At 40.6% G+C, this 24,809-nt stretch overlaps 1 protein-coding gene across 3 annotated transcripts in view; it reads right to left on the bottom strand.

Moving 5' to 3' along the window:
• Positions 1-24,809, bottom strand: part of PPM1E (protein phosphatase, Mg2+/Mn2+ dependent 1E) — a 66,208-nt gene that overhangs the window by 7,091 nt on the left and 34,308 nt on the right. For all 3 annotated transcript variants that reach the window (XM_066979557.1, XM_013196529.3, XM_013196527.3), the window contains exons 2-3: positions 5,275-5,393; positions 492-691 (exon numbers count right to left, since the gene is read on the bottom strand). In XM_066979557.1, coding sequence (XP_066835658.1) covers positions 492-691; positions 5,275-5,393 — 319 coding nt within the window. The remainder of the gene's footprint in view (positions 1-491; positions 692-5,274; positions 5,394-24,809) is intronic.

Here is a 24,809-nt window from a genome sequence, read left to right as displayed (position 1 = left end):
TCTGTAAATTTTGTGGGTTTTTTGTTTGTTTGTTTAAATTTTCTTTCTTTGCTCTTGCTTTTGACTTCTTCCTACCAAAGGGAAAACACCTCAGGCCCAATCCTGCAGGTAATATAATGCATCAGCTGCCTCTCACAAACATAGGGCTGCTTTCTGCATATGGCAGGTCAATTCTTCAGCCACTGCATGAGTGGCTATGTAAAACGGGGCAGATACTAACCTTGTTTAGTTAGATGGTATTTCACCAGAAGTCTGCAAAAGCTGCTCTTTTATTCTATATACACTACACAGAAACTGTATGTCATACGGCTGCTGTAATCACAGAATCAACTGAACTAACTTAGGAGCAGGTTTGCCTCCTGACATTCCATCCTTCTCGGGTCCATCACATGTGCGACTTTCATTTTCACAGTAGAAGACTGTCTAGTTCCCCCCAGCAATGGAAACTGTATTCAGCATACGCATTTACCTTCCAGAGAATCTCATTTTACCTCAAGGTTGAAGAGCATGTTGAAGTCTGGAATGCAGACGTGCTTGTCTTCCATTTTCCTGCGCATATTCTTGATGGCATGGATGGATGTCTCGTAGTAGCGGTGGGGCTTTGGCTGGAGTGGAAAGTCTTTCACCCAGTTGCTGCAGATCTCATGGAGTTTGCTAAAAACTAAGCGGGCTAGCTTCACTGTCTCAATCTCTGGGGTAAGCAAACACCACAAATAAAAGGCTAAGAGTGTTATTAAGTGAGATTTTTTCTTTTGCATACATTACAAAGATGAAACAAAACCATTTTAGCCAAGCAGTTGAGATGGATGTCAGCAGGGAAATTCTGGCTGCTGATACATAAAAAGAGGAAGCCAAACTCACCATAATCAGCATTCATCAATGCAAAGCTCATTGTTTGTCTTTTTAGTCTAAACATTGCTCCATGCCTTTGGGGAACCCATTTGCAGCATCAGGAAAAATGAAAAGCAAGTATGTTTCCCGCAGCATTTGATCCCCTGGGTAGCTCTGCACAGGGTGGTGTAGCTGTGCCACAGAGCTCTGATAGGGAATTCTTCAAGGCATATAGCATCACACACGAAAAACACAACCCATTACAGTGATGTATTGTTTCAGACCAAACCACCTATTCACAACAACACCTTACTGCAGAACTGAAGCAATACGGTAAATAAACTGCAGAAAATAATAGCATCATTTTGAGATGTTTCGGCAGTGTACAAATTCAGGTACCTTCTTAGTTGCGTAAGATTATCGTGAGATTCCCAAATAGGCAGTGTGTCAAAGAAATCTGCACGAGCAAGTGAAAAAACTATAAAGGTCTTAAATTTAAGAAAACGCTGAACTGTCACTCTTGAAAAATAGTCATTTTAAAATGTGAAAACTCAGGCACTGTCAGTCATTCTGAAGTTCAGGGAAGGGAAACAGGAAGTGAGCACCAGAGCTGAACATGCCAAAATCTCCTTTATCTTGGTCATTCACCAAAGCCAGAGATCTTCAAAGCTAAACAACAATTCCTACGTGTCAATCACTTCTCACAGAGGAATAACTCAAACGCAAGAGTAGAGGGGAGGGCTACAGCATCCCTCAGTTCACAGAAACTCTGTGAAGAAAAAAAGACCTACAAAGCAGCATTTGCTGATTTCAGTACTAGGTCTTCACAAGATGTGGGCTATAATGATCAGGAAGCCAAGATCCCTAGGAGCATGTATATTCCCAGTTCTGCTGCTGATGAGCTGGTTCAAGCTTGATCTGCAAGAGCAGCCATTAAGCTGGAAGTAAGCTATACATGTAATCGAAAGGAGTCCTAGCTTCTGGAAATCACACAATTGTGTCATCCCAATGCCACCATAGGAATGAGTACCAGTTCTTCCACAACGCATATCCTGCTCTCACCAGTGTCACCAGAAATCTCTTTGCTGTATAACATATTTAAAGAGGGAACACATACAGCCTGAAATGTCCAATTTGAATTTTCCAGAAGGAAACCCCATAGACTTGCTCTTCTTATTTTTTTTTCTAGCGGGCATATACGAAGGGAAAGGGCATACATTTCGGTGTCACATAGCTGTTATAATTCAGAGCATCACTCTGAGGGAGGCACGGAGTAAGCCCATTTGCTGTGCTGAAACACTAAATACCCTTCCCCAGCAGGGAGTATGCGTACTGTCAGCATCATCAATAATTGCTCCTGAGGTTAAAACAGGAGAAAGGCCCACAACAGTCAAACCACCCCCTCACAGCTGTAAATTACTCATCACTCGTTAATGCTGCAGCGCTGAGCCAGGGCTGACTCAGCTGTCATTGTGGTTGTGTCATGGAGAATTTCATTTCCCTCCTGCTGCTCCACAGTCCCCAGTGTTGGAAGTAGTGCTTAATTCTATCACAGCTAGTGGGAAACCCAACTCAGGCATTATGATGATTTTTAGTGGAAAATCAGAGTAAAGAGAATGGCAGTAATCAGATTCAGTTTCTTAGTACTTAAGTTTTAAGACCTCTCCTGAAAATTTGGGCAGTGTGACAGCAGGGATCAGAACTCAGGTTTGTAGAGTAGACATGTCACTACCAAATTTTTCCTTAATCTAAGAACTCTGGTTTCTGACTAGCCAATGACCTCCTCCTGTCTTTGTTACAGTAACCCCATCTCCTAACAGGCTGGGTAATGGGACTTTGCAATTTGCTTTGTGAAGTCTGCTGGGTATTTTTGATACCTCCACCTTGTAACACAGTCCTACTACCCACGGACTCCTTTGGTGGTTCCTTAACAGAGCCAAAGTTCCAGGACAACATCTTCCTCCACAAATCAAGAAAACCAAATGTTCTTAGCTCTTAACCCAAACTCAAGGGTTTCAAAGGAAATCAAATGTCATTCAGTTCTCATTGAAGCTCCCTTGCTCCTCTCCAGTTCAATTGAAAGAGAAGAACCAGCCATGGCCTATGACTCTTAGGTTCTATTCCTGGTACCCAAAGACACATGGTTACCCTGAATATTTCAGGCCCATATTTTTACACTCCTGCATTTGTGGGCTCAGAACAGTTTTCTTTCTCTTAAGATTAGCAGTCTTCTTTCATGAGGCTTCTAGCTCCTTTCCAGCAGCACAACAGTAGTTTCTTTTACCAGTCCTAAGTATGCAATGATTTCTCACTTTGCTCTACTCAGAATGAGATGTGCCACTAAGGAAATCTGGATTTTTATTTTTTTTTTTCTTCTAGCAAATTCAAACTTGAGGCAAATCAGGTAAATGTCTTCTTGTGTTGCACAGAGTAAAAATCTTTCTGGGCTTGTAAGAATAACACAGAATTGGACATCAAAGGTATACAGCTGAATTCAGCTCGGTTTCACATTCTGCAGAAGTCAAGACATCATTAGGATGAATAGTGAACCCTGAGCAGAAAAATTCAAGATGTAGAAATCCCATTTTCATCACCTGCTGCAGCTCCCTTTGTTTTCTTTCAAAGCATTAAAGTCCCCTCTATAATATCAGTTAGGGGCACTCATCAATTCCAGCTCTCTAAGTAGCTAGCCTGGGTTTCTCAGATGACTCCTACTAAGAAAGCTAGAGAGAATGGCGTTACTGATCTTTTGCTATTAAATCTCCTGCAGTCCTGCATGAATACCCCTAATTTTGTTATGTTTTTATTAGCCAAACCTTGTACTATTTAAGCTAATGCTCTGTTTTGAAAATTATCATTTCTGTGAAATTGCAGTATTCATATGAAATCGCTGCTTCACCGCGGTCCAGAAGATGTTCTCTGTCTTCCTCTACCCCTTTATTTTCATATTGTAATGCCTTACACTGAGTCTGTAGGGGTATATTTTATCTTCAAGTACCTTCATTATGACAATTCACCCCAACGTACTATGTCTGAAGTCTCATACTTTTAGTGCCTGCTACAGCCGGTACACATACCAATCTCTGTTTGCATCTGTGTATTACAGATTTAAATATATTTAAATGGAAATTTCTGTAGGTGTGAGGTTTTTTTCCTTTTTTTTTTTCTTTTTGTTGAACTCTTTAGATATTCAGTGTGGAGGCTTAGTCAACATTTCCTTGGAGACTGTCAAATATTTATGCAAGTCTCAGAGATCTCAATTTGAAATTAATGAAGGCTGCTCAGCCAGAACAATGACAAATCTATTCCATTTACCTGCTCAGCAGGAGGAGGCAGCAGTGCCTACAAAAGGGAACCCATAGCATTTTTTTTTCCCCTCAGGTTTGCAAAGGCCTCTGAGAAATACACCAGAATCTTCCTCTTCAAGTAGCCAGATTTGTATCTCCTACTTAACCCCAGAATCTTTTTTTTTGTTTGTTTTAATCAGGAATGAAGGGAATGGAGAAAACGTCTTGGTGACAATATTTTCCAGATGGAACAACAGAATTCCTTTCAATACATGTGAGGAACGCTGTTTTTTATTGTAATAAGCATCCCAGAAATATTTTCAAGGCTGTTTGTTTAGTCAGCAGAATTCTGAAACGTTTTAATGCATGGAAGGTACTTGGCCTTGAACTGGATGCTGCAAAAATCTTGACAGCTAACAAAGATAAATGGAGAAAAAGAAATTTTCCTCTTAAGGATGAAACATTTTTATACTACCCTGCGCTGAAACTATAAAAAAATAAATTAATTAAATGCCATAGTAAAAACTATACTGACAAATAATTCAGAATTAATTTCTCTCCTCCTACATATCTTTGACTTTCCTCTAAGAATGAAGGAGAACAACTCATGCTTGCAAGCGAGCAGCAGGAGCACATAGTCACAAGTGCTTATAAAGAAATTCAGGGCTACTAGATAGAGTTCTACGGCTTATGGAGATGCACTTAAAATAAAGGATTGACTTATACCTGGTCTTACGGAGCAAAAATTAATAAAAGACTCAAGTACAGCCAGAAAAAGGAACAGATAAATACAGAGAGAAAATTTAATGGTAGAAGTTGAAATTAGACAGGTTAATATTCAAAAATGAGAAACCTCTGACTAAGAAACCAGCCACTAGTGCTATCAGGAGAGGTGGTGAATTCTCCGTTAATCTTTTTATATCACAACAGGGTATTACTTTACAAGTGAAGCTAGTCCAATCTCATTCAGCTAGCCGGTAGCAGGAGCTAATTTAGGGAAAATCTAGTACCAATCAAGTGGTCAGACTAGATGGATCACTAAAGACACTGATGACTTTAAAACCTATGACTTATCTGCAAGACAGTCTGGTACCCTGTATAAATGAAAGATCCGCACCACATAGAACTGTACATTATCATGCACAGATGTACTTACGTATGATCCCATCGGCACTGTCCACATGCTTTGGTAAGTAGTGTGCTGAAAGATCACTCTGAAGGACTTCATCTGAAGTTGCTCTAGCCAAGGCAGCAGCCAGAAACGAAGGGCAGTTACTGAAAAAGGACAACAATATATATATATTTAGCAAGGTAACTTGCAGTCAGGGTGATACATAACAATGCTTTTCTATAGACAAACTGGAATGTGGACCTTGTCCAAGCCTTGTAAAAATTCTGAGTCTTCTTTGTCAAACAGCACTGCAACCCTGCAGCAGGAGCTTCACAAACTCACCACAAGGGTTTTAGTAGCATCACATCATTCTTACGTTCCTTAAGTTTTAATGTTCCATTTCTTAGTCTTTATTTGCTTTTCAAATCTAGACTTGACTCCCCCCTGCAGAGTTTGTCTTCAATCCTTGCTTAGTGCACATTTTCTACGTGTGCATTACACACTCTTATCTAAAGCCCCTTCTGTCCAGCTCCTCCTAAGAAATGGAGTCAGGATTCCAAGAGATAAGAGAAGTCTTCAGTTTTCAGTTTCCAAAACCTTACCAAGCAACACTGAGGAAAGTTAAGGCCCATAGGAAGTCTGAAGTTGACATGTGTAAGGTTGAAAGGGAATTAAGCTCCCTTGCGAATGTTCTCCATCAAGAGTAAGGTGGCTTTAACTCACTATAGCTTAATTAAACCTGATAAATTCCAAGGTTAATTAATCTATAGCAAACCAAGGCCACTTCAATGTACATTTTCTCATTGAAGAGGAGTTTAATAGCCCTTCATTTATGCATACCTGTCTATTTCCCATTGGTCTGCCTTAACTTTTCCAGGTGTCTCTTGCTGAGGCAGCCTGAAACTTCCAGATTCCACAGCTATCATTAGGGGGAACAACGGCCTGCTGAGATGTGTCCACCCCTGCAGGACCACGCAGAGACACAAGAGCTAATTCTGGTCTCAGAAACAGCCCAGAACAGGAACAGAATCCTACATCAGCTAGTCCAAGGAGCACGCCATCAGCAAATGTACTTGCTGAGCCTATTTCTCTCCTTGGTCCCGGTAAGTGTGTGCTGGTGCTTTCACCACGAGTGGAGAGGAGGCGCCAGACTAGAAGCATCCGTCCAGCCAGGTCCGGAGCGGACAAACCTCCACGCACAAAGCACGGGCTGGTCAGGCCTTGCTGGGGGGCCTGCAGAGCATGCGACAGCCGCCGCTTGCGTTCCCACGTGGTTTGGTGCCCAGGGCAGGCAGTCGCACGCGGGGCTTTTCTGAGAGGCCGTTGCACCGTCATGTTTTCCAGATACTTCATACCAACTGTTGCTACAAACAGCAGGATTATGTAACACATTCAGGAAACGTACACAAAATGAGTCCTCTGACCCGTGTTATTCACTATTCAACGTATCCATAAATTATTTAAATAACAGATTAGCAATAAATCTCTTTTTCCCGAGTGATGCACTGTCACCAGACAAGGTCCGGCCCTCGAAGTTATGCAGAGAGCCACTCGCGCCGCGTTGCTGCACCACCAGTAAGAGCATTTCCTAGAATTAGCAGCTGAGCATTCCGCTCACGCAGCACGGCCGAGCCTCAACGTGCGCGCTAATGAAGCACGACTGCTTGAGGAAATCAGCTGCCTCGGGCTGGCTCTGCCCAGCACCACGCAGGAACTCTGATCCTATTTACATACAGCAACGCCTGGTGCTAAGAGTAATCAGCGAGAGGAAAACACACCGGGACCTCCTTCACTTCTGGCGCATGTAGAAGCTGATTTTCTATCTAGTCTTGTCTGCCTTTATTTAGCTCACAAAGAACAGGTTTTTCTTTTCTATTATTAGCTCCCATTCCCCAGAGACGCAGTACCGGTTGCTGTTCATGTTGCATGCAATTTCCATGTTACAACAAAAGCGAGAGATTGCGATGCCTGGGACAGAATAATTATGTCAGCGGTTAGCAACACCACGAGAGCAGCGTTCTAAAAAAACCCAGAGCGAGATTATTTATTATGGCACAGCCTAAATAAAGCTCAGCAGAAGAATCCACGCCGAAAGCATTTACAAACACCAGCCTCCCTCAGACGGAGCTCGCTTTCGGCACCAGCGTAACGGGGCTGTGCGGGACAGGCAGGAGCCCGTGCTCTTCCCCAGCCCAAGGCTCACCTTCAACAGCTCAGCGCAGAAAATTTTGGGGAGAGCCAAACTTGTTCTGTGCCCTTCAAGAACGGAGGCAACAGATGCTAAAAGGGAGACTCGGGACCTCGACAGCAGAGGATGACCCCCAGACACGAGCCCCTCTGCTTCAGTCCGATGGGGCTGGAAGGAGGGAGGGCCACATCTCCGAGGACACACAGCCGTGGGCACTCGTACCTGGCACTTCAGACACTATTTCACGTATAGGGACAGACTGCAAAACCAAAAGGTGCATTTACAGCTCGTGCAGCTGGACAGAGCGTTTCCCCCCTCAGCTCCAAATGCTATTTACGTATCCCTGCAGCAGTTGCACCCAGGAGCTCTTTATCTAGCCAAAGAATGCATTTCCATTACAATACTAAACCTACACAAAAAGCCACTAAAGATGTTATTAGATAAATTAGAGGTTTTTAAGTACATCCTTCCTGATTCTCTGGCAGCGTGGGCATGTTTAGAACACCCACAGTTGCATTGCAGCAATCCTGGAATAACTCTGCTAAGGTAATAAATCAAACCTAAAAGTGGGCAGTTTCCATCAATTAAGTTTGAGAAAAACAGTCTGAAGTGGGTTTGACTCAGCCCACAGATTATTATGTTACCAGTTTAACACACAACTCTTCTCCTTGCTGATAGCGTTAAAGTGGCAAAGATTTTCCAAACATTTTCTCTGAGCTATTCCTCTGTGCTCTAAATCTAATCCAAGGTCTCCTACTGGAAAAAAAAAAAAAAAAAAGAGAGATGGCAAATTTAAAATTCTTATTGCAGGAAAGTTCACCATTGAGGTTTGAGTGACTTATCAATTTTGATTGAAAAGGTAGAGAAAATAAATCGTCTGAAGGCTTTCCTTCTATGTCTGGCCACTCTTTGTCCTAATAATAACAGCTGCCTGCCAAAGAATTAATTGCCCTTGACATTTGTTCATCACAAAGCTTCTTATGTAGCCTTTATAGGGCTGTGCCGTGTAAGCAGCAGAGTGACCAGATGCAGACAGATGATTTCCCCTTCCTGATTAGCACGACACCAAATTCACTTCTCTTACTCACTTTGCTTCTGAGAGGACTTTAGTTGAATTACTTCTCCCCTTCAAGGAACAGCAGACTGCACTGGAGTTTTTGGCTGCTTTTAAAATAGATCACATTTTGGAGTCAAACTGCTAGCAGGACACTTCATTACTGCTACACTGAGACAAATGAAGAACCGGGTCTGGTATCTTTGGTTTTAGCGTGAAAGTGAACACTCAGACAAGTACCTACTGCATCCCACAAACCATCAAAGACCCACACTCCAATGGTAACTCCCTCTAGTAGTCCTCACCTCCTCCTTTACCCAGGACAAGTGGCAGCAGACAGGGACACGGGAGGTGCTTCATGTCCAGCTGCTGGCATAACCAAGGATTACCTGTTGGCTGGCTGAGAAGAAATTCTTCTGCCCCATTCCAGACGTTCAAACGTTATTAGTGGTTAAGTTATGACAAACTGAAACCAGGAGGGCACAATCTTGTTTAGCAGAGAGCTGCGAGCTACAATACCCACGTCTATTCATAGCCGTGCCACTAATTCAGGAGCTAACCTTCGACATGTCACTTCACCACCCAGAGCTTCAGTTCCTCACCTACAGAGGATGATAATGTCACTTCCTGAGGGAAAGAAGAGGGAGGAAGGCTGTAGGAGGCTTAAGTCAATGTTCATGAAATACTCTGAGATTTCTAGATAAGAGCACAAGTGAAGGGAAAATATCAAGATGATAGTGGGAGATATTTTCAACCTATACAAGATTTACGGAGCTTTCACAGCTTTTTGTGCTCCACATTCTCTGTTCTCATCTGCTGCCAGAAGTGCTAAGAGGAATACCCAGGCAAGTGGGAGCTCTGGACAGGCAGGTTTCACCTCATGCAGGCAGCTAACACAGTCATAAACAACTGCACAAAGTAAACACATTGTGAAGCATCTCAAAAATGAGAAAACCATGAAAGAAATACATCAAGTTCTTAAAACTTGGTAATGCTGATGTTTCTGGAGCATTAGCACCGCTGATGGAAAAACGATGCTACAGGCACATTACTGCCCCTGACCAAAATATATGATTGAGTGCCACCAGTGCTGAGAATGCTTAGGCTGTCATGGTCTGGTGTAACTGATGAGGCATCACTAACTCAAATAAAGCAAGAAAAATGGACTGAAATGTACTGGTGCCTTTCAACGGCCAAAATGGTCAGTAAATCACAAAACATACAGCGTTCCTATTACCTCAAGAAACCCGTGACACTACAGAACACCAATTGTTTTAGGTAGAATGAAACATGATTTAAATAGAAATGCTATTCAGTCTGCTGAAACACAAAACAAATCCACAGGCACACGGGATAAAACATTGTATCTAGTTTCACACAGCAATCCAAGACCAAGAACATGACCTGAAAAGAACCAAGTACAGCACATTCCCATAAGGCCTATAATTTACTGTGTTAGTAAAAGGCTTTATAGGGATGACAAGCTAACGGCACCCTTTCCAAATACATTACACTGGGGATGCAGTTTGGTAAACACTCCTGTGCTAATGTGGCCTGCTGCAAGTTCTTGTTAGAAAGCAAGTCTTGCAAGAATTCAATTTAAGAAAGCCCTCATTTGTCCCCCGCCTGTATTTACAAAACACTCCAAAGTCTCATGAGACTTTTTCCAGATGGAGCTTCTGATGCAGCCTGGAAGCTCTTTGAAGAAGCCTTTAAAGTCTTTATTATTGAAAGTTCCCATGCTGTGAGCTGCAGCAGTAACGAGCAGAGAAATTCTTTGGGAAGATCCTTTGGCTTTTTCCCCAGCCCTCTGTTCAGCCACCTCTCCTTCCAGCAGCCATCCAGAAAGACAAGGTACGAGCTGAGGATTTTCTGGTTGTCTCCTAACTTCCTTACGTCAGACAGCCTCAGAGAGGAATGTTCTGTTAAGCAGTCATTAGACCCCACAACGATTACGGGTGTATGCTCTAATTACGCCAGCCAGATGCTATTTCCAGCTCCTGGCCCTGCAGGTTCTCCTCTCCTTACTCACAAAGCACTGCTTTCTCCTGCGAGCTCACCGCTCTGCTCCGACCTGTGCTGTTCTGCTGCTCTGCACAGCAGGTGAAAGTTTTGAAGCTTATTCAAAGCCTTGTCACGGTGGACAAATGGGCTATGTTTTTTCCTAAAACGTAGTGAAACCCTGCACTAGGTTTTAGCTGCAGTGAGTTAGTAAAACAAGCAAACAAACAACCAAAAAGAGAAGAAAAACAAAAATAACAATGCACCTCTTAAAAGATTGCATAACCAAAGCTCCTTGAGAAGTCATTTGAGCTGGCAGTGTTGAGACAGTAAAGATGCTTGATAAATCTGTCTGAAGGAGCTGAAAATGTTCTACAGAAGGAAGCTGCTATCTATAGGCTTCCCCGAGACAGCTGCCTGGCCACATTCAAAATGATTCTGTCCTTGTGGTGACAGCTGTAAGCAGCAGAAATATAATACACAACCATTACAAAAATACCCTGTTTCTGATATGTTTACCATGCCTATATTCTACACAGACACTGCAGTGGTAAGTATTTATTTTACTAAATATTTAACCTTTTGCGTTGCACTCACTGCCGTATTCTAGAGTATGATCAAGTTTATGTTGATGCTTCCCTACAGTTAAGTCTATCTTAACTAGATATAACAAAAGAGAGGTGCACTGCTCATCAGGTAACATCTCCAGCAGCTGGATTAAGATGCATCAGTTTGCCATCAGACTTCAGCATTTGTTGCTGTATTCATTTTGTAGTAGCTGTATCTGAGTTGTCAAAGCATTTACGGTGGCTATGATCTCAGAAACGTCCTAAAGACTTCACAGATAAATATAGTTAATGAGAATAAAATTCCTTTTGTAAGAACAATAATTTCCCTTTGCAAATTTTTTTAGTCTTAGAGATTTTTGCTAATGGTGAATAATACAAGTTCTCAACTGACTTGCAACCACTGAAGGTCTAACTCATAAAATAGAATAAAACCTTATATTAAGCTCTTATCTGACAGCTATTACTTAAAGATACTTTATAGTCTCTCTTTTAAATAACCACCTTAAAAAAAAAACAAACAATAAAAAATCCCTTGAAACAAGCTGTTAACTGTCACTTGTTAAGCACTATGAAGAGATTCAAAGACATTGGTTTTCACTTGTTCACAAACTAAGATAAATTACCCTAACCTGGGAAAATATTCAAATTCTTTCCTTGTTTTTTTTTTTTTTTTAGAGATAGGAAGAGTCAATAAACTGCTCTCTCTAGTAAAGTATATGTGAAATAGGTATGAATGGGAAACTCTAGGAAATTACGTTTGGCGATCAGATGGGAAATACGCAGAAACACACAACTCAATTAGTGTGTGTTGGCACCGATCCCACAAAAGGGCTCAGGTGCTGCACTCATCTGTCGGGTTTTTTTTGTAGGATATTATAAATAAAGAAGTAAAGAAAGCGGTGTGCTGCATGGCACATCAAACCGCCTAATAAAAAACCAAATCAGGGCAGGGAGCAATATTAAAATACTGGCACAATGCTGAAAAAAATTGCTTATGAAAGCATGTTTGCAAAACCATGGTTTATATACCCTGTTACCTGACCAGCTGGGAAAGCTGGCTGCACAGGGCTCCCCGACCCCTGCCTCCAGCCAAGCTCTGCAGGGACACAGCCGCTCCGACTGCCAGCCCCGGAGGTCCCGAGGCAGCTGGCTCGGGGTTTGTCCGTGGGTGCCAAACCAAAGATCGGGTGTCTTTCCAGCTACGCTCGCAAACCCCCAGCCTCTCTCTGTTTCAGGACACTACGCAGGCTTCCTAGCACACTACTTGAGGAGTTAATCAGGGCCGAGAGAGGGGGGGGCGCTGCCCCAGCCAGGTGCTGTGCCCCCAGCCCCACATCACTCCCCTGATTACACCGTGAGCTTCTCACCTGGGAGCTGGGTCTTGCCCTCCAGTGCTGCCAGGCCAATCCCACCCATACCTGGCACGGGCTGTTCTCACCTCCCTGCCACCAGTTTTCAGAAAATGGATGGGTATTTAGTTGTCGTTCAGGCTTCAACCCCGCTTTCAAATTTTATTAAACCTGGCCTGCAAGGGTGAGCGGATTGGTGGGAGGACCCTGGTGGGCAGACAGATGCACAGGCACAAAGCCTCGTTCCCTTACAAGTCAGACTTATGAAATTAACTTTTGGAATGGCGTTACTAGAATTTCATCCTCTGATACAGGTCATGAGAGGAAACCCTTGACTTTTAGCTTACACTCCTCAGCACATGAATTAGACTGAGACCTCTAATCCATGTTGTGCTGTGCAGCAAGTCTCTCCTTCCTTAGAAAGCTAAGGAGAGACAAGCAAGACAAAATAAAAAGACAACTCTGTCTCTGTGACAAGGTACAATGTCACGTAGGCTAGCGTATGTTTAAAAAACAAATGCTACCGACAAAGCGTCCACCCAAATATTTGTGATTTAGTGACTGACACCAAGAAATGATTGACGTGGAAGGGGTGAGCTGTGAAGAATCCAAACTACATAAAGCAGCTTCTACAGAGCTGTTTTGCTGAAGAGATTATCTGTATATTGTCTTTGAAACCTAACTACGATTTCCCTAGCTCATTCTCACAATATGGCAGTTATGAGGTTACTTAGGTACCAGGCTCTGCAGAGCTGATGCCACCTGCATTAAAGCCTGGTTTTAAAATGACAGAAGTTTATGATAACATGAACAATCCTTTAAAAAAAAAAAAAAATGTTCAAGGAGCTGAAAGGAAAATTACTGCAAAAAATTGAATTCCCAGAAGAGATGCTATGATAGTTTTCTTCATTACATCAAAGTGCTGAAGGTATAAAGTTTGCTCTTCAAATCATATTCCAGGGCTAGAGTACTTCAGAGGTGTATTACACTCACCTGTTATTATAAGAAAGGTAAACCTAAACTTCGAAGGAAGGCAGAGAAACTATTTCACTACAGAAACAGACCAGAATCCATGCATCTCAGTCAGAATACTGAACAGCTGAAGCTGCCTCTATGTATTAGCCTCTCCCTGTCTAAATTAGTCCTTTCCTGTATGAGCAGCAGGATTCTGAGGGGTTGGACAGTCTTTTATTAAATTCTATTTACTGCTATAAAACATACTTTAGAAAACTGAAAAAATTATAGCAATTTTTTAAAAATACTGCAAGGACACTTATTTGATAGGCATTAATTACAATGTTTAGATATTTAGGGCTCAGCTATGTATGCATAACTACATAGTCATATATATATCCACCCTATCATTAATTAATCAAAATAAAGATTATTTATGGGAATCACCCAATCACCTGAGTCACATGTGACTTTCAGGAATTTTGGTTGTTGTTGTTATTGTTTTACAGGGATTAGCTTGGATACTTCCACGGTGCTTTCTCTGCTCAAACAACTGCTCAACATCTGAGTGACACGCATACCTTGTAACCGAAGCCTTCTGGCTGCCATTCCAAATACCCGTCACTGCCTACTTAGCGTCCCTGTGCTTGGAGGGGCAACGAAGTCTACATCTATGCAAGATCCACGCCTACCTGAAGAAACACATTTCTTAACTGGGAAACCAACGTCAACACCTATTATCTCACAGGGAGTTTCTCTGCTAGGCTGGGGCCTGTTACAAAGCTCTACAGGACATTAAAAATGTCATTGATTTCTCTCTCTTTGGCTCTCAGTCAATTTGAAAGTCAGCATAATTCAATATCTTTCTACTAGTTCCATTAGCAAAGAAAGGAATCCATGCTTCAATCTGCGCTGCCTTATTGGAAAAAGTAATTTAATTTTACATCTGAAAGCGTGCCAACATCAGCATACGACCATACATAGTATACACAAAATTTAATTTACAAATTTTGTATTTTGTCAAGCCAGAATGAGATGCTGACTAAAATCAATGACAGCGGCTGAACTTGTCCTGAAGATATTTACATATATTCTTTTTATTTCAGGTACTTTATGTCCTAGCTGGAGTTTTGATGATCTCTCCTTACTACATTGTATTAATGACCTACTAGCCAGAACAGTTCATCTTGCAGACAGTAGGCATGCTTTGCCTGAAAAGTTCAGAGATATCATTTACTTACCACTACTTCGTCTCCTATTTTTTTCTCCCTGTTAAAAATAAAATTTCATTGATATTTTCCTTAACCTGAAGACATATACTGCATACATTCAACATGTCCAGAAACAAAAGTTAAATAAGAATCCCTCAATGTAAAATATCTATTTTATTTCGGATCAGATTAACATGCCAAAGTTCTCTGATTACTATCCAAAAAGAAAAATGTATTTAACTGTGTAGTAGTTTGCTTGATTTCAAACAAATGAAACAAAATGCTCTATAGCAGTACATACTGCTCTCTTCATCTATATCTCTACTGCAGATCATTATTAAGGCAAATAAAAGTAAAATGACTTCTCAAAAAAAAAGAAAAAAAAAGAGAAAGAGGACAATGAATCTACAGTACCCATTCAAACAAACTGCTTTCGCCACGCAAAGCTATTCCCCAAATAATTGTGCCTGTATTTACTGAAATATTTGTCTTCATGTAAATAAGAAAAATAAAAGTTGCAGGCCAGGATTTTCAAACGACATTTGATCACTTAACTTCTTTCAAACCCTTGGACAAATATCAAATATAAGGCAAAACACACCCCAGAAGATTTACGACCACTGAGTCAGCAGAGAACACTCTCTCTCTTCTCTCTCTGGTGAAACGCAGTTCATCGTACAAATGGCTTGGGTGTTTACGCCAGATGTAGGATTAGATAATTAGTCATCTGAGTCCTGGATGTCAACTCTTTTGTGATACAGAATTTATTCCAAATGCACCATTTATAATCAGTTGACTTGCAAAAGCACTCTGGTGTTATACAGTAATACATCTTATGATGTACAGCCAAATATCTGCCACTCCATAGCAACATATTCTATTTCTGCTGTAGCAATACCCTGCCTGAACTTAGCCCTTCCAATGGCTTCATTTTTTGTCTGTAGGATCAGGATAATGACAGTGACCTTTGGAAAGCAATTCCAACTCTAATGGTGAATAGTGCCAAGGAGGAGTGGGTATTATTAATTAATCCCAAATCAAGAAAGGAACAAGAGAACTGCAATTCACTTGCACTGATCGCCAGAAAATATTGCTGCTCTTTTGCTTACATTTCTGATATGCCAGAAAATCAAATTAAAATGAAACATGAAAAGTCTATACGTCTTTAAAAATAATTTTTAGAGATAAACATATAACTACAAATACATTCGAATATTAAACACTGTGGCAAACTAAAGATTTATCCGGAACCTCAATTTCAAAATTACCAACACTGATGCACACAGAACAAGACACTAAAGGGGTAAATGGCTCTAAGATCAGGGTGCATGCTCTTTTACAGGAATAAAATTTTGCTTGCTCGGGAGGGATCACATCCTAATTCCCCCTGTCACTTACTCCCTGCAGAATTGCAGAGGATATTCGTGGTAGGGTTTTAGTTTTTTTCTTCAAAGGACAATCAAAATGTTTTAGCTACTCTGTTTCACATTAAAGTCCCAAATGCATTCTATTCTACTGAGCCACATAGTTATTTCAATGATTCTTAATAAATAACAGTTGCCAGTAGTAGTTAAGCCAACAGATCTGAATTATTTATAGTGTTGAGGAACAGAACAGCAGATAAAATGCATTAGGGCTTTCAGTTTTTCTTGCCTGAATGACACAATGGCAGCCTTCAGACATTTTTCCACAGGCTGGTGCTATAACATATTCTGCTTCCAATCCTGACTTAAAAGATTTTCTGAAAGAAAACAGCCAAACCTACCACCATCCATCTTCAGTGATCACATTCACAAAGAGCGGGTAAGAGATTTGCCCAAATATAGTACATTACTATAGATTTTAATTTGATTGAACAGGTCATGTTCAAACTACTATCTTGTATTATTTGACAGGACTTAGTTACTTAGATGCCATTTAGCATGGCTCTGTATGCTCCAGTTAACAGTCCAGAAGCACCTCATGATGTTGAGCTCAGTGTTTCTCTTCTCCTGTGCCTATATTCCTTCCTTCCTTCCGCTGCAAAAAAGCACAGCTATCATCTTGATTTTACAATGGCAAATCCAACTTCACATTGAAGAGTGGAATGTGGAAATCCCAAGCCTCACCTTTTCTCCATGCCTAGGTTTTTAAGAGACCAAATCATGAAACACTGGACACACGGAAAACAACAGGGAAAGAAATTACCTCGACTACACCTGACAAATTATGTCAACCACAGTCGCTGAGGTTATGCTCCTTGTGGCTTAAAAGATGCATTCAAATATCTGTCTGGAGTGACGGATGGGATAGAGTACCTCTGCTGACCTCTGTCTGGGTAGAAACCTGGAGGAACGTCCTGCTTCCCCACCATGTACGCACATCACAGGGGACTGCACCAGTGTGAAATTCTCTACGCACGATCGATTCACATGGAGAACCGTGCCCACAAATGACAAGGAGAGATTTACACGCAGATGCTGCAGAGAGAAGAACTGGGGGAGTAGTTGTAGCACCATAAGCTTAAGCCAAACAATTTTCCTTTTATAGTTCACCTTCGCTTTCTATATGGATCTATTTACGGCAGGAAATGCTGCAATTTGTAGTGTTTCCGAAGAGTAAAATAAAGAAAAAAAAGAAAACCTGGAGAGATTAAAAAATAAAAAATAAAAAATGAAATAAGCCAAAACAAAAACCCCTCCTCTACCCAAATACTATAGAAATGGGGGGAAAAAAATCACTTTTGGCTCATGTGAGGGCATTAAGGCATCTGCAAATGGCTCCATCAGGTGCTGGATTGCAGGGATGAGCCTTAGTGTCCAAGCTGTCAATCAAGCAGGCTCAAGAGACACAGCTCTCGGTGGTTCCCTGCTCCCCCTTCCTTGGCCGAGCTTCCCAACTCCCCCCGTTCAGAGTTATTTAAAATCTACGCTCAATTTACTGAGACCGCTGCGTTGAAGGTGCCGTACGTCACAGGGGTGACCACGCTCAAAACAAGAAAGCTTCTGCTTCGGGTAAAGCAGGTCCTGAGCCTGCAGAGCGTACAGCTTGCCTGCAGTGTGCGTCTATATATAGCTCCTTTTGCGCACAAAGGCTATATGAATTCATTCTGAACAAGCTCAGGATTTCAAACAACTCTGCAGTGCTTTAGCCTCCCTCCCATCCCAAAAGGTACAGTGAATTATTTAAAACCTGGAAAAGATGTTCTAAAATTATTTCCAGCACCACTTAAAAACAAATCTGTATACGCATTCCCATCACAGTTGTAAGGTCAAATGAAAGTAAGAGCTGCCAGCTTTTACAGCTATGGCATTAAAAAGTAAATCTTGTAAGGTTATAGGCAATTGTTTTCTACCTTGAACTTCTCCATACAACTTGAAATCTACCTCTCTGATCACCAAAAACTGGGGCTTTTTTATGCAAAAGAATCAATCTTTTCTTAAAATCTTATTTGTGGCATTTTATTTTGTACGAGCAATATTGGATTAACCCACTCACCTCGCCCACCTCAGGGGCAATAATGCTGTCCCCATCTATTGCAGCTCACGTAGAAATAACCCAACACCTCATCTTGCTCTCTGCCCCCCTCAGACAAGACTGTCATCTTTTCCCATAAGTTTATTATTAAACCTGTGATCTCTTCAGCAGGCAGACAAGCTCTAAATATAAAGAACGACTGTTACATAATGCCTCAAGAAAGGAGGCAGCATACAACACCCTGTAGACAACACGACCCTGAGTAGCATAAAAGTGGAAAGGGGATGAACATCTGTGTTACTGTCTTGCCTTTGCCTAGTGCCTGGACTCAAGTCCATCCTGTGCACAGTAGAACATGGAAGCACATCATAGATCTGTAAAACTTCATTTTTATTTTTATGGAAGATAAGCAAATGCAAACAAGCAACTTTATCTGGAGGTTAATTCAGGATCTAGCAAAAACTTACTCAGATCAGAAGACATCTTCCTCAAACACAACAGAACTTGTTTGAAGCTCCCCGAACCAGGACTGTAAATAATACACTAGCGAGGACTGACTCACCCACGGTGATGAGTAGGCTCAAAGCTTCTTCAAACGGAGCAGTGGAGCAGCGTCACAGTTATAATCAGCAGTTAAGAGAGTTACTTAGGAGTCACACTATCAATTACAATGGTAATGCATATTCAGGGAGTAAGTGATATGCAGACAGAGAGAATATGAAATCAAAACATTAATAAAAAATAAGGAACCTTTGGAGTCAAATGATTATCTTCTATATCTACAGTGCTTTATACATACCCAAATGATTTATAAGCTAAAAATAAATGATTACTTCTACCAGCATGACGTGCAAGTTACCTTGGATGAAAACCAGCACATTGCTAATGATGGATAGAAACATTACACAACTGTTTTGAACAAACAGCAAAAAAAAAAAAAGGTCCACAAAACAACAGGAGGAAATCTCTACAGAAATTTAAGTTTTCTGAGCTAAAATTTAAGCACAATAATGTGAATATCATCTTGACTTACTACAGCCATGATGGGATTTTCCATGTAAATGTGAACAGTAAGAATTATATGTCTACCTTGATGTCTCATCCTGCAAACTACATCATCATCCTTTGGCATCATACTGTACCTGAAAAATAGACACATGTTTATGGGTGTGTCTGTCTGTATTTTAAAATATGAACAATCACCACATATTCCTTGGGAAAAGGAAGAAATAAAAATACTGAAACAGAGAGAAGATCAAAAGTCACACAAAAGCAGGTAGCTAACCTGGAAACTACATCATTAAGACACTGTGCCAAGTAATTGGAAATAGAGAAATTCAATCAATTGTGCTCCCCAAACACGCAGCCAGTACAAACTATCAATAATACTGGCCTTTAAAAAGTAAAGAAACATAAAGAAGCCCCTAGAAAGCACAGTTCTGTACTAAGGATAGCAGTAAATTAGAATAACAATTATATAAGCACAAAAGAGCAAAGTCAGGAGGAAGCCATCAAGTAAAGATGAAATTCAAGTGTGTTTTATTAGCTGGAGCAGAGAATTCTGTGAAAGAGTGCAGACAGACCATGACAAAAGCCGTAAGATTTTTTAACTATCAATAGAGCACCAAATGTAAAAAATACAATAAAAATCTGTATTTTAAAACCATACTGAAAAGTAGCAATGAATTGTTTTTGTTGGACCTAGCTGTAAAAGGCTGCTAATAGCATGCAACTGATCTATCAGAAGTACAGTCAAGCTGCACAAAGACTGCCCCTAGGGCAGACAGTTTTCAAATAAAAATACAGGTGGTACACCCGCATGAGTGAGCTTTTTACTGATGCATGGAGTCAGCATAAAAAGACGCAACTGTGACCAACTGCAATTGGTTAGATTGAAAATAATATACCAAGAAAAGAAAGATTAGGAACACCAGCTGAGCTCAGAGATAACACAGGAAAAGTTACTGTTAAAGCAAGATTTAAGTTATAATAACACAGCGGTAGTAAATTGGAAGATGTAACATGATAGGAGACTAAGCACTGCTCCCAGTTCCGCATCTGACAAACGACACTTCTTCCAGCAAATCATTTAATCTCTACACATCCATCTATCTAGGTGTCAAATAAGTTTATTGCCTTCAAGCTTTGGAGAGGTACCATGAAATTTAATTCATTAATACCTGGAAACTGTGTTTTAATCCTTGGGTAGAAGGTGCTGGGAAAGGACACCATATTACCACATTAAGACTGCCTAATAAACTAAAAGCACACTTACAACAAGCATTGCATAATTCCTGTTCTGGACCGTATACAGCATGGTCCCTCAGGTGTTTATGAGCAGTACAAAACTAGTTATATTTATACAGCAAAACCCACACACGATTACAGGCTATGCTAACACACAAATACTATCAACCTCCGGCTAGCACGCACAACAGCAGCAGTAAGAACACGGCAGGATGATCCTCGGCATGACAGTGATGAGAGACAATCTTTGCAGGGAGCTGGAAAAACACCTTTGTTGTTACCAAAAACAAAGTCAAACCATTCAGGCCTTTCTGTGCTTTCCTCCTACAGAAGGATTTCTGCAGGAGCAAGGACAAAATACATCCTGATAACAGAACAGCACACCAAATAGGGAAAAAAAAAAAAAAAAAACCAACAAAAACCGATTTGCTTTTAAGAGTAACAGTATCACTACTACAGAACTAAATCTGTGAATCTGGTATTGCTAAAGTATAAAAACTCAAAGGTGTTTAAAACCACATTTCATCATCTGTTCTGCAAAATAACAGTCTGAGGTGTGTTTCACACCTGTTCTTCTAGAACATCTTCTGAAAAAGGCATTCAAAATTGTATTTGCTTAGTGAGCTCCTCATTTCCCTCTCCCGCTCTCTCTCCTGTTTCCATTTCTGTGCCCCGCAGTGCCTCAGGACTTTCTCTTTTCTTTGTCTTGGGTCACTGTTGTAGGATAAGAAGGTGCAGTCACAAACCAGGAACATCAGTGCGCTGGTGGCATAGACAATTACGCATTTGTTCCAGAAATACACAGAAAATAAAGGAAGAATCCTGCTTCATCAATGTGGTCATAAATACTATTCTAAAATCTTAATCTAAAAAGTACTAAAAAAAGCAGATGGAAAAACTAAGGGTGGATGAAAAAGTAACTTAGGTCCAAATGTTTCCTGAAGTTACTGAGAATGAAAAGTTGGGGGCTTGATTTTGTATGCCCTAATGATTCTCAAAACTTCCAGAAATCCAAACGAAACACCTTGTGGAATTAAGCTCAATTCTTCCCTTCAGTGTGAGCAAAAAGGAAAACCTTCAAAACCTTTACAAATGTAAAATACTGTAGATTTTTCTATGTGTAGAAAAAAAGGCATGTTCAGTCCTACACTGCCTATAGAGGCTAGACATACAGTCATTACCTTTGCTTTTCTATTTGAAAACTTAAAAACTAATTCAAATTAGATTAATAAACTGTAGCAACATCAAATACAGAGGAATGCAAAGGCAACAATATGAACTCCTCAGGGATCAGGGAAATTAAACAAGAATATGTTAGAGCTCTGGTATAAAATAACAACGCTCTGGTGACAAATCTCACCCTTGTATCAAAACTCTGTTTTCTAATATTCAGCCTGTTCTTTTTGATCAGGGCTGGTTATATAATCATCAGCCATGCCATGATTTTGCTGAAATCATTCATTTAAATTATAGATTTTTATTAGTACCAAAGACAGCTAGAAAATCAATTCATTTCCAAATAAAGTACAGCAAGGTTGGGGCCTTAGCACTGATCCGCTTTCATGTGGGCTAGACGGTGGTAAAATAAAATGCTTAGGACAATAAAAGAGATTCACAAGCTCAAGTAACCAAAGAACAAAAAAAAAAAAAAAAAAAAAACAACGGGAAAACAATGCAGACAAGAATGCAAATCTGCCTGGCTCTGCTGTTAAGAGCCAAGACAGAACGTGCTCTCCTACCCAGAAGGACAGCCTGTGGCAGGAAGTCTGAAAAATCCAATAAGGCAAACTGCCTGGGTCTCCTGTTTATAGCTCTGTATTAATTCTTGATATTTAGCATGGCTTGTCAAGAACAATGAAGTATTGCACAATTCTTCATGAGGCTCTTCTGCCTTTTAGCTATGAGTCACCATTGTATTAGGAAAAAGTGAGCTTAATTTAGTAAACACAGAAGGGTATATTACATATTTTCTTAAGGTTTCTGATCCAGGGGGCTACATTTAATTTTTTTTTTTTAAGTAGCTGTCTCATTTCTCTTCTTCCCACCCCCTCTTTTTTATTACATAAAACTATGAAAATTTTGTTAGTCTTCAGTAGGCGGCATCACAGGAAACACATAGTCGTGAACAGGAGAGAAAGGGGTTTCCACATTTGATGGAGGACTTCAGATCTGCTACACTCCCCCTCCTGCACAGATGGCTTCAAGGGAGAAAGGAATATTCCTTCAATATACTTCCTCTTGCAAAATACATTGCCCCAATCTTTCTAAGAAACGGCATGAAGGAAAATGAGAAAACTGCAAACAAATATTAGCACTGATAGCAACTTCTTAAATCTAGACCTAGTGTTTGAACAAAGAAAATGTCTGAATATTGATAAGAAAACTTCATTTATGCTGGAAAAGGGAGAGTACTTGTGCCCTTTTTAGTAGATACTCTGAGTTTACTGTGATCCCAAGTGAAAACAATAGCGAATCTTACTGATTTTAACACCTCAGTGATCAAAGCTCTTCTCTGATATTCAGTAGTGATTATGGAAGGTCTGCAAGGAAAGAGAACAGCAATGTACGATAGGACAACTCTGAATAACTCTTCAGTTTAGGTATCTCCAATGCCTTAGCACGTAAGAAAAAAAAATAAAATTGTGACTAGAATGATCGAGATCAATTTGCATACCTGCTACTACAGTAATTGAAGACATCTTACTTATGGCATTTCCTTCATAAGAGAGATTTACATGCTGATATATTTTACTTCCAAGTTAGAAAGAATTTGTCTTTCATTGCAGCTATTCTCTGGAAGTTGTTAAGGGAAAATGGTGAGAACCACTGATAAAGAGAAAGAACAGGTGAGTAATAAGCCAGGTCCACAGATCCATCTGCACCCTACACCCACCTCAGCCTTCGATATGGGACCAAGATGGCAGAAAGTAACTGGATATTTGCTCCTCTCTGTCTTCTGTATCCATACATGTAACCCATTACCCTTTCACATCCCACGCCCTAGCCCAGGCACACACAGAGCAAGCTGACTCCTCCTGTCACACCTCTAGTTTGTGCTGCCCAGGGCTGACGAGCTGATGATGAGCAGAGAAGACCTCCCAGGTTTTCTTTGGACATCCTTCCAGGACAAACTATTTCCTCCAAATGTAATTGTTGTGATATGCAGGTGCAGAAAGAGTCAAGAAATGTGAAGCAGTTGGGAAACAGGGGAAACTAGGGGAAAAAGTCCTGACAGTATTACAGGATGTCCCAATTATCAGTCCACGTTTCCTTCAAAGTTTTACTATTGGAAATCAAGTGCCTGTTGAAGTATTGTATTTTAATGAATCTAAAGCAGCAAGCAATTTAAAAGAAATGCAGATTTCTCATGACATGCTGTTTCATGATGAATCCCTTCGCAAGTGGGAGGACTCAGGAAGACACTTAGATTTACATATATTTGAGACCGAAAAAAGCTGTTTGACTAAGCTGGGATTGGGTCTTCCTGTGGAGTCTTCCAGACAGATCTGTCTGGAGGCTGCTGTAACATCCACTGCAAGACTGCCTCAGTCTCAGGTAAAACGCATAATTTAACTTCAGAATACAGTCTTAAAGCTATCATACCGACCTCTTCTTTTTACCATTAGCACAATATTTCAAGGTCGTTCGTGCATAATATGTAAACTCTAGTTTATGATTTTACCTTGCTTTTAAACAAATAAAACATTAGTCCGTTCTATCATTGTCCTATAAATTTTAGATCTGACTATGTGCCATTTCTGACAACCAGATTTTTACCCCTCTTTTAAAGGGTACAGTACACATACGACAAAGATATTAATTTGATGCAAATCTACATAATATTAAAAAAAAATGGATAGTTTATTTAAAAGCTTTGTTAGACCCAACTTTATATAGCGTATCATCACACAGCAGACTAGGTAATGAGTACCTATGGCTTTTTTCCTCATTATGGCCTATATACTCAAACAGTAGTAACTTTTTTGTAAGAAACTTCATCTGCCAAGGATCTAGGTGAAGCCTAAGCCACTCACCAGAAAATATCAGGATTCACAGCTTGGCAAATGCAGAAGAGATTTTTAAGTATCATCCATTTGCTTTTTGGCATAAAACCCAGTGCTCCGCTATCAATTTCTGTGCGTAAGAGATCCAGGATAGAAATAGCAAGAAGCATGCATGATAATGCTTGCTGAAAAGAGTTTACCAAAAGGACAGATAAAAACTGGCAGGAAAAAAAATCAAACGTGCACCGCAACGTTCACATCAAGACAGCTCCTTCACAAGGCACATTCCTTCAGCCATTACTGCACTTTTACCGGTTACAATTTACCTTCCCCTTGGGGAAAAAGACATTCAGATTTTAAGAGAAAAATGTAAAATCGAAGTACGTGGAATCTGGACGCAGTGACAGAAAACAGCAGATGGCCAAAGAGCGAATACACGCCTCAGTTCACTTCTGGGCCTCTGGTACCGCTCACAAGCCAGTGACGCCAGCAGAGCCCCTCCGCGGACTTGCGCTCCTGCCAGCACGCGGGGGTCACTTCCTATCCC

This window comes from Anser cygnoides, chromosome 18, assembly GCF_040182565.1.
Source record: "Anser cygnoides isolate HZ-2024a breed goose chromosome 18, Taihu_goose_T2T_genome, whole genome shotgun sequence".
NCBI lineage: Eukaryota > Metazoa > Chordata > Aves > Anseriformes > Anatidae > Anser > Anser cygnoides.
Note: the sequence above shows the minus strand (reverse complement) of the source record. Positions and strands in the feature narration are given on the sequence as shown.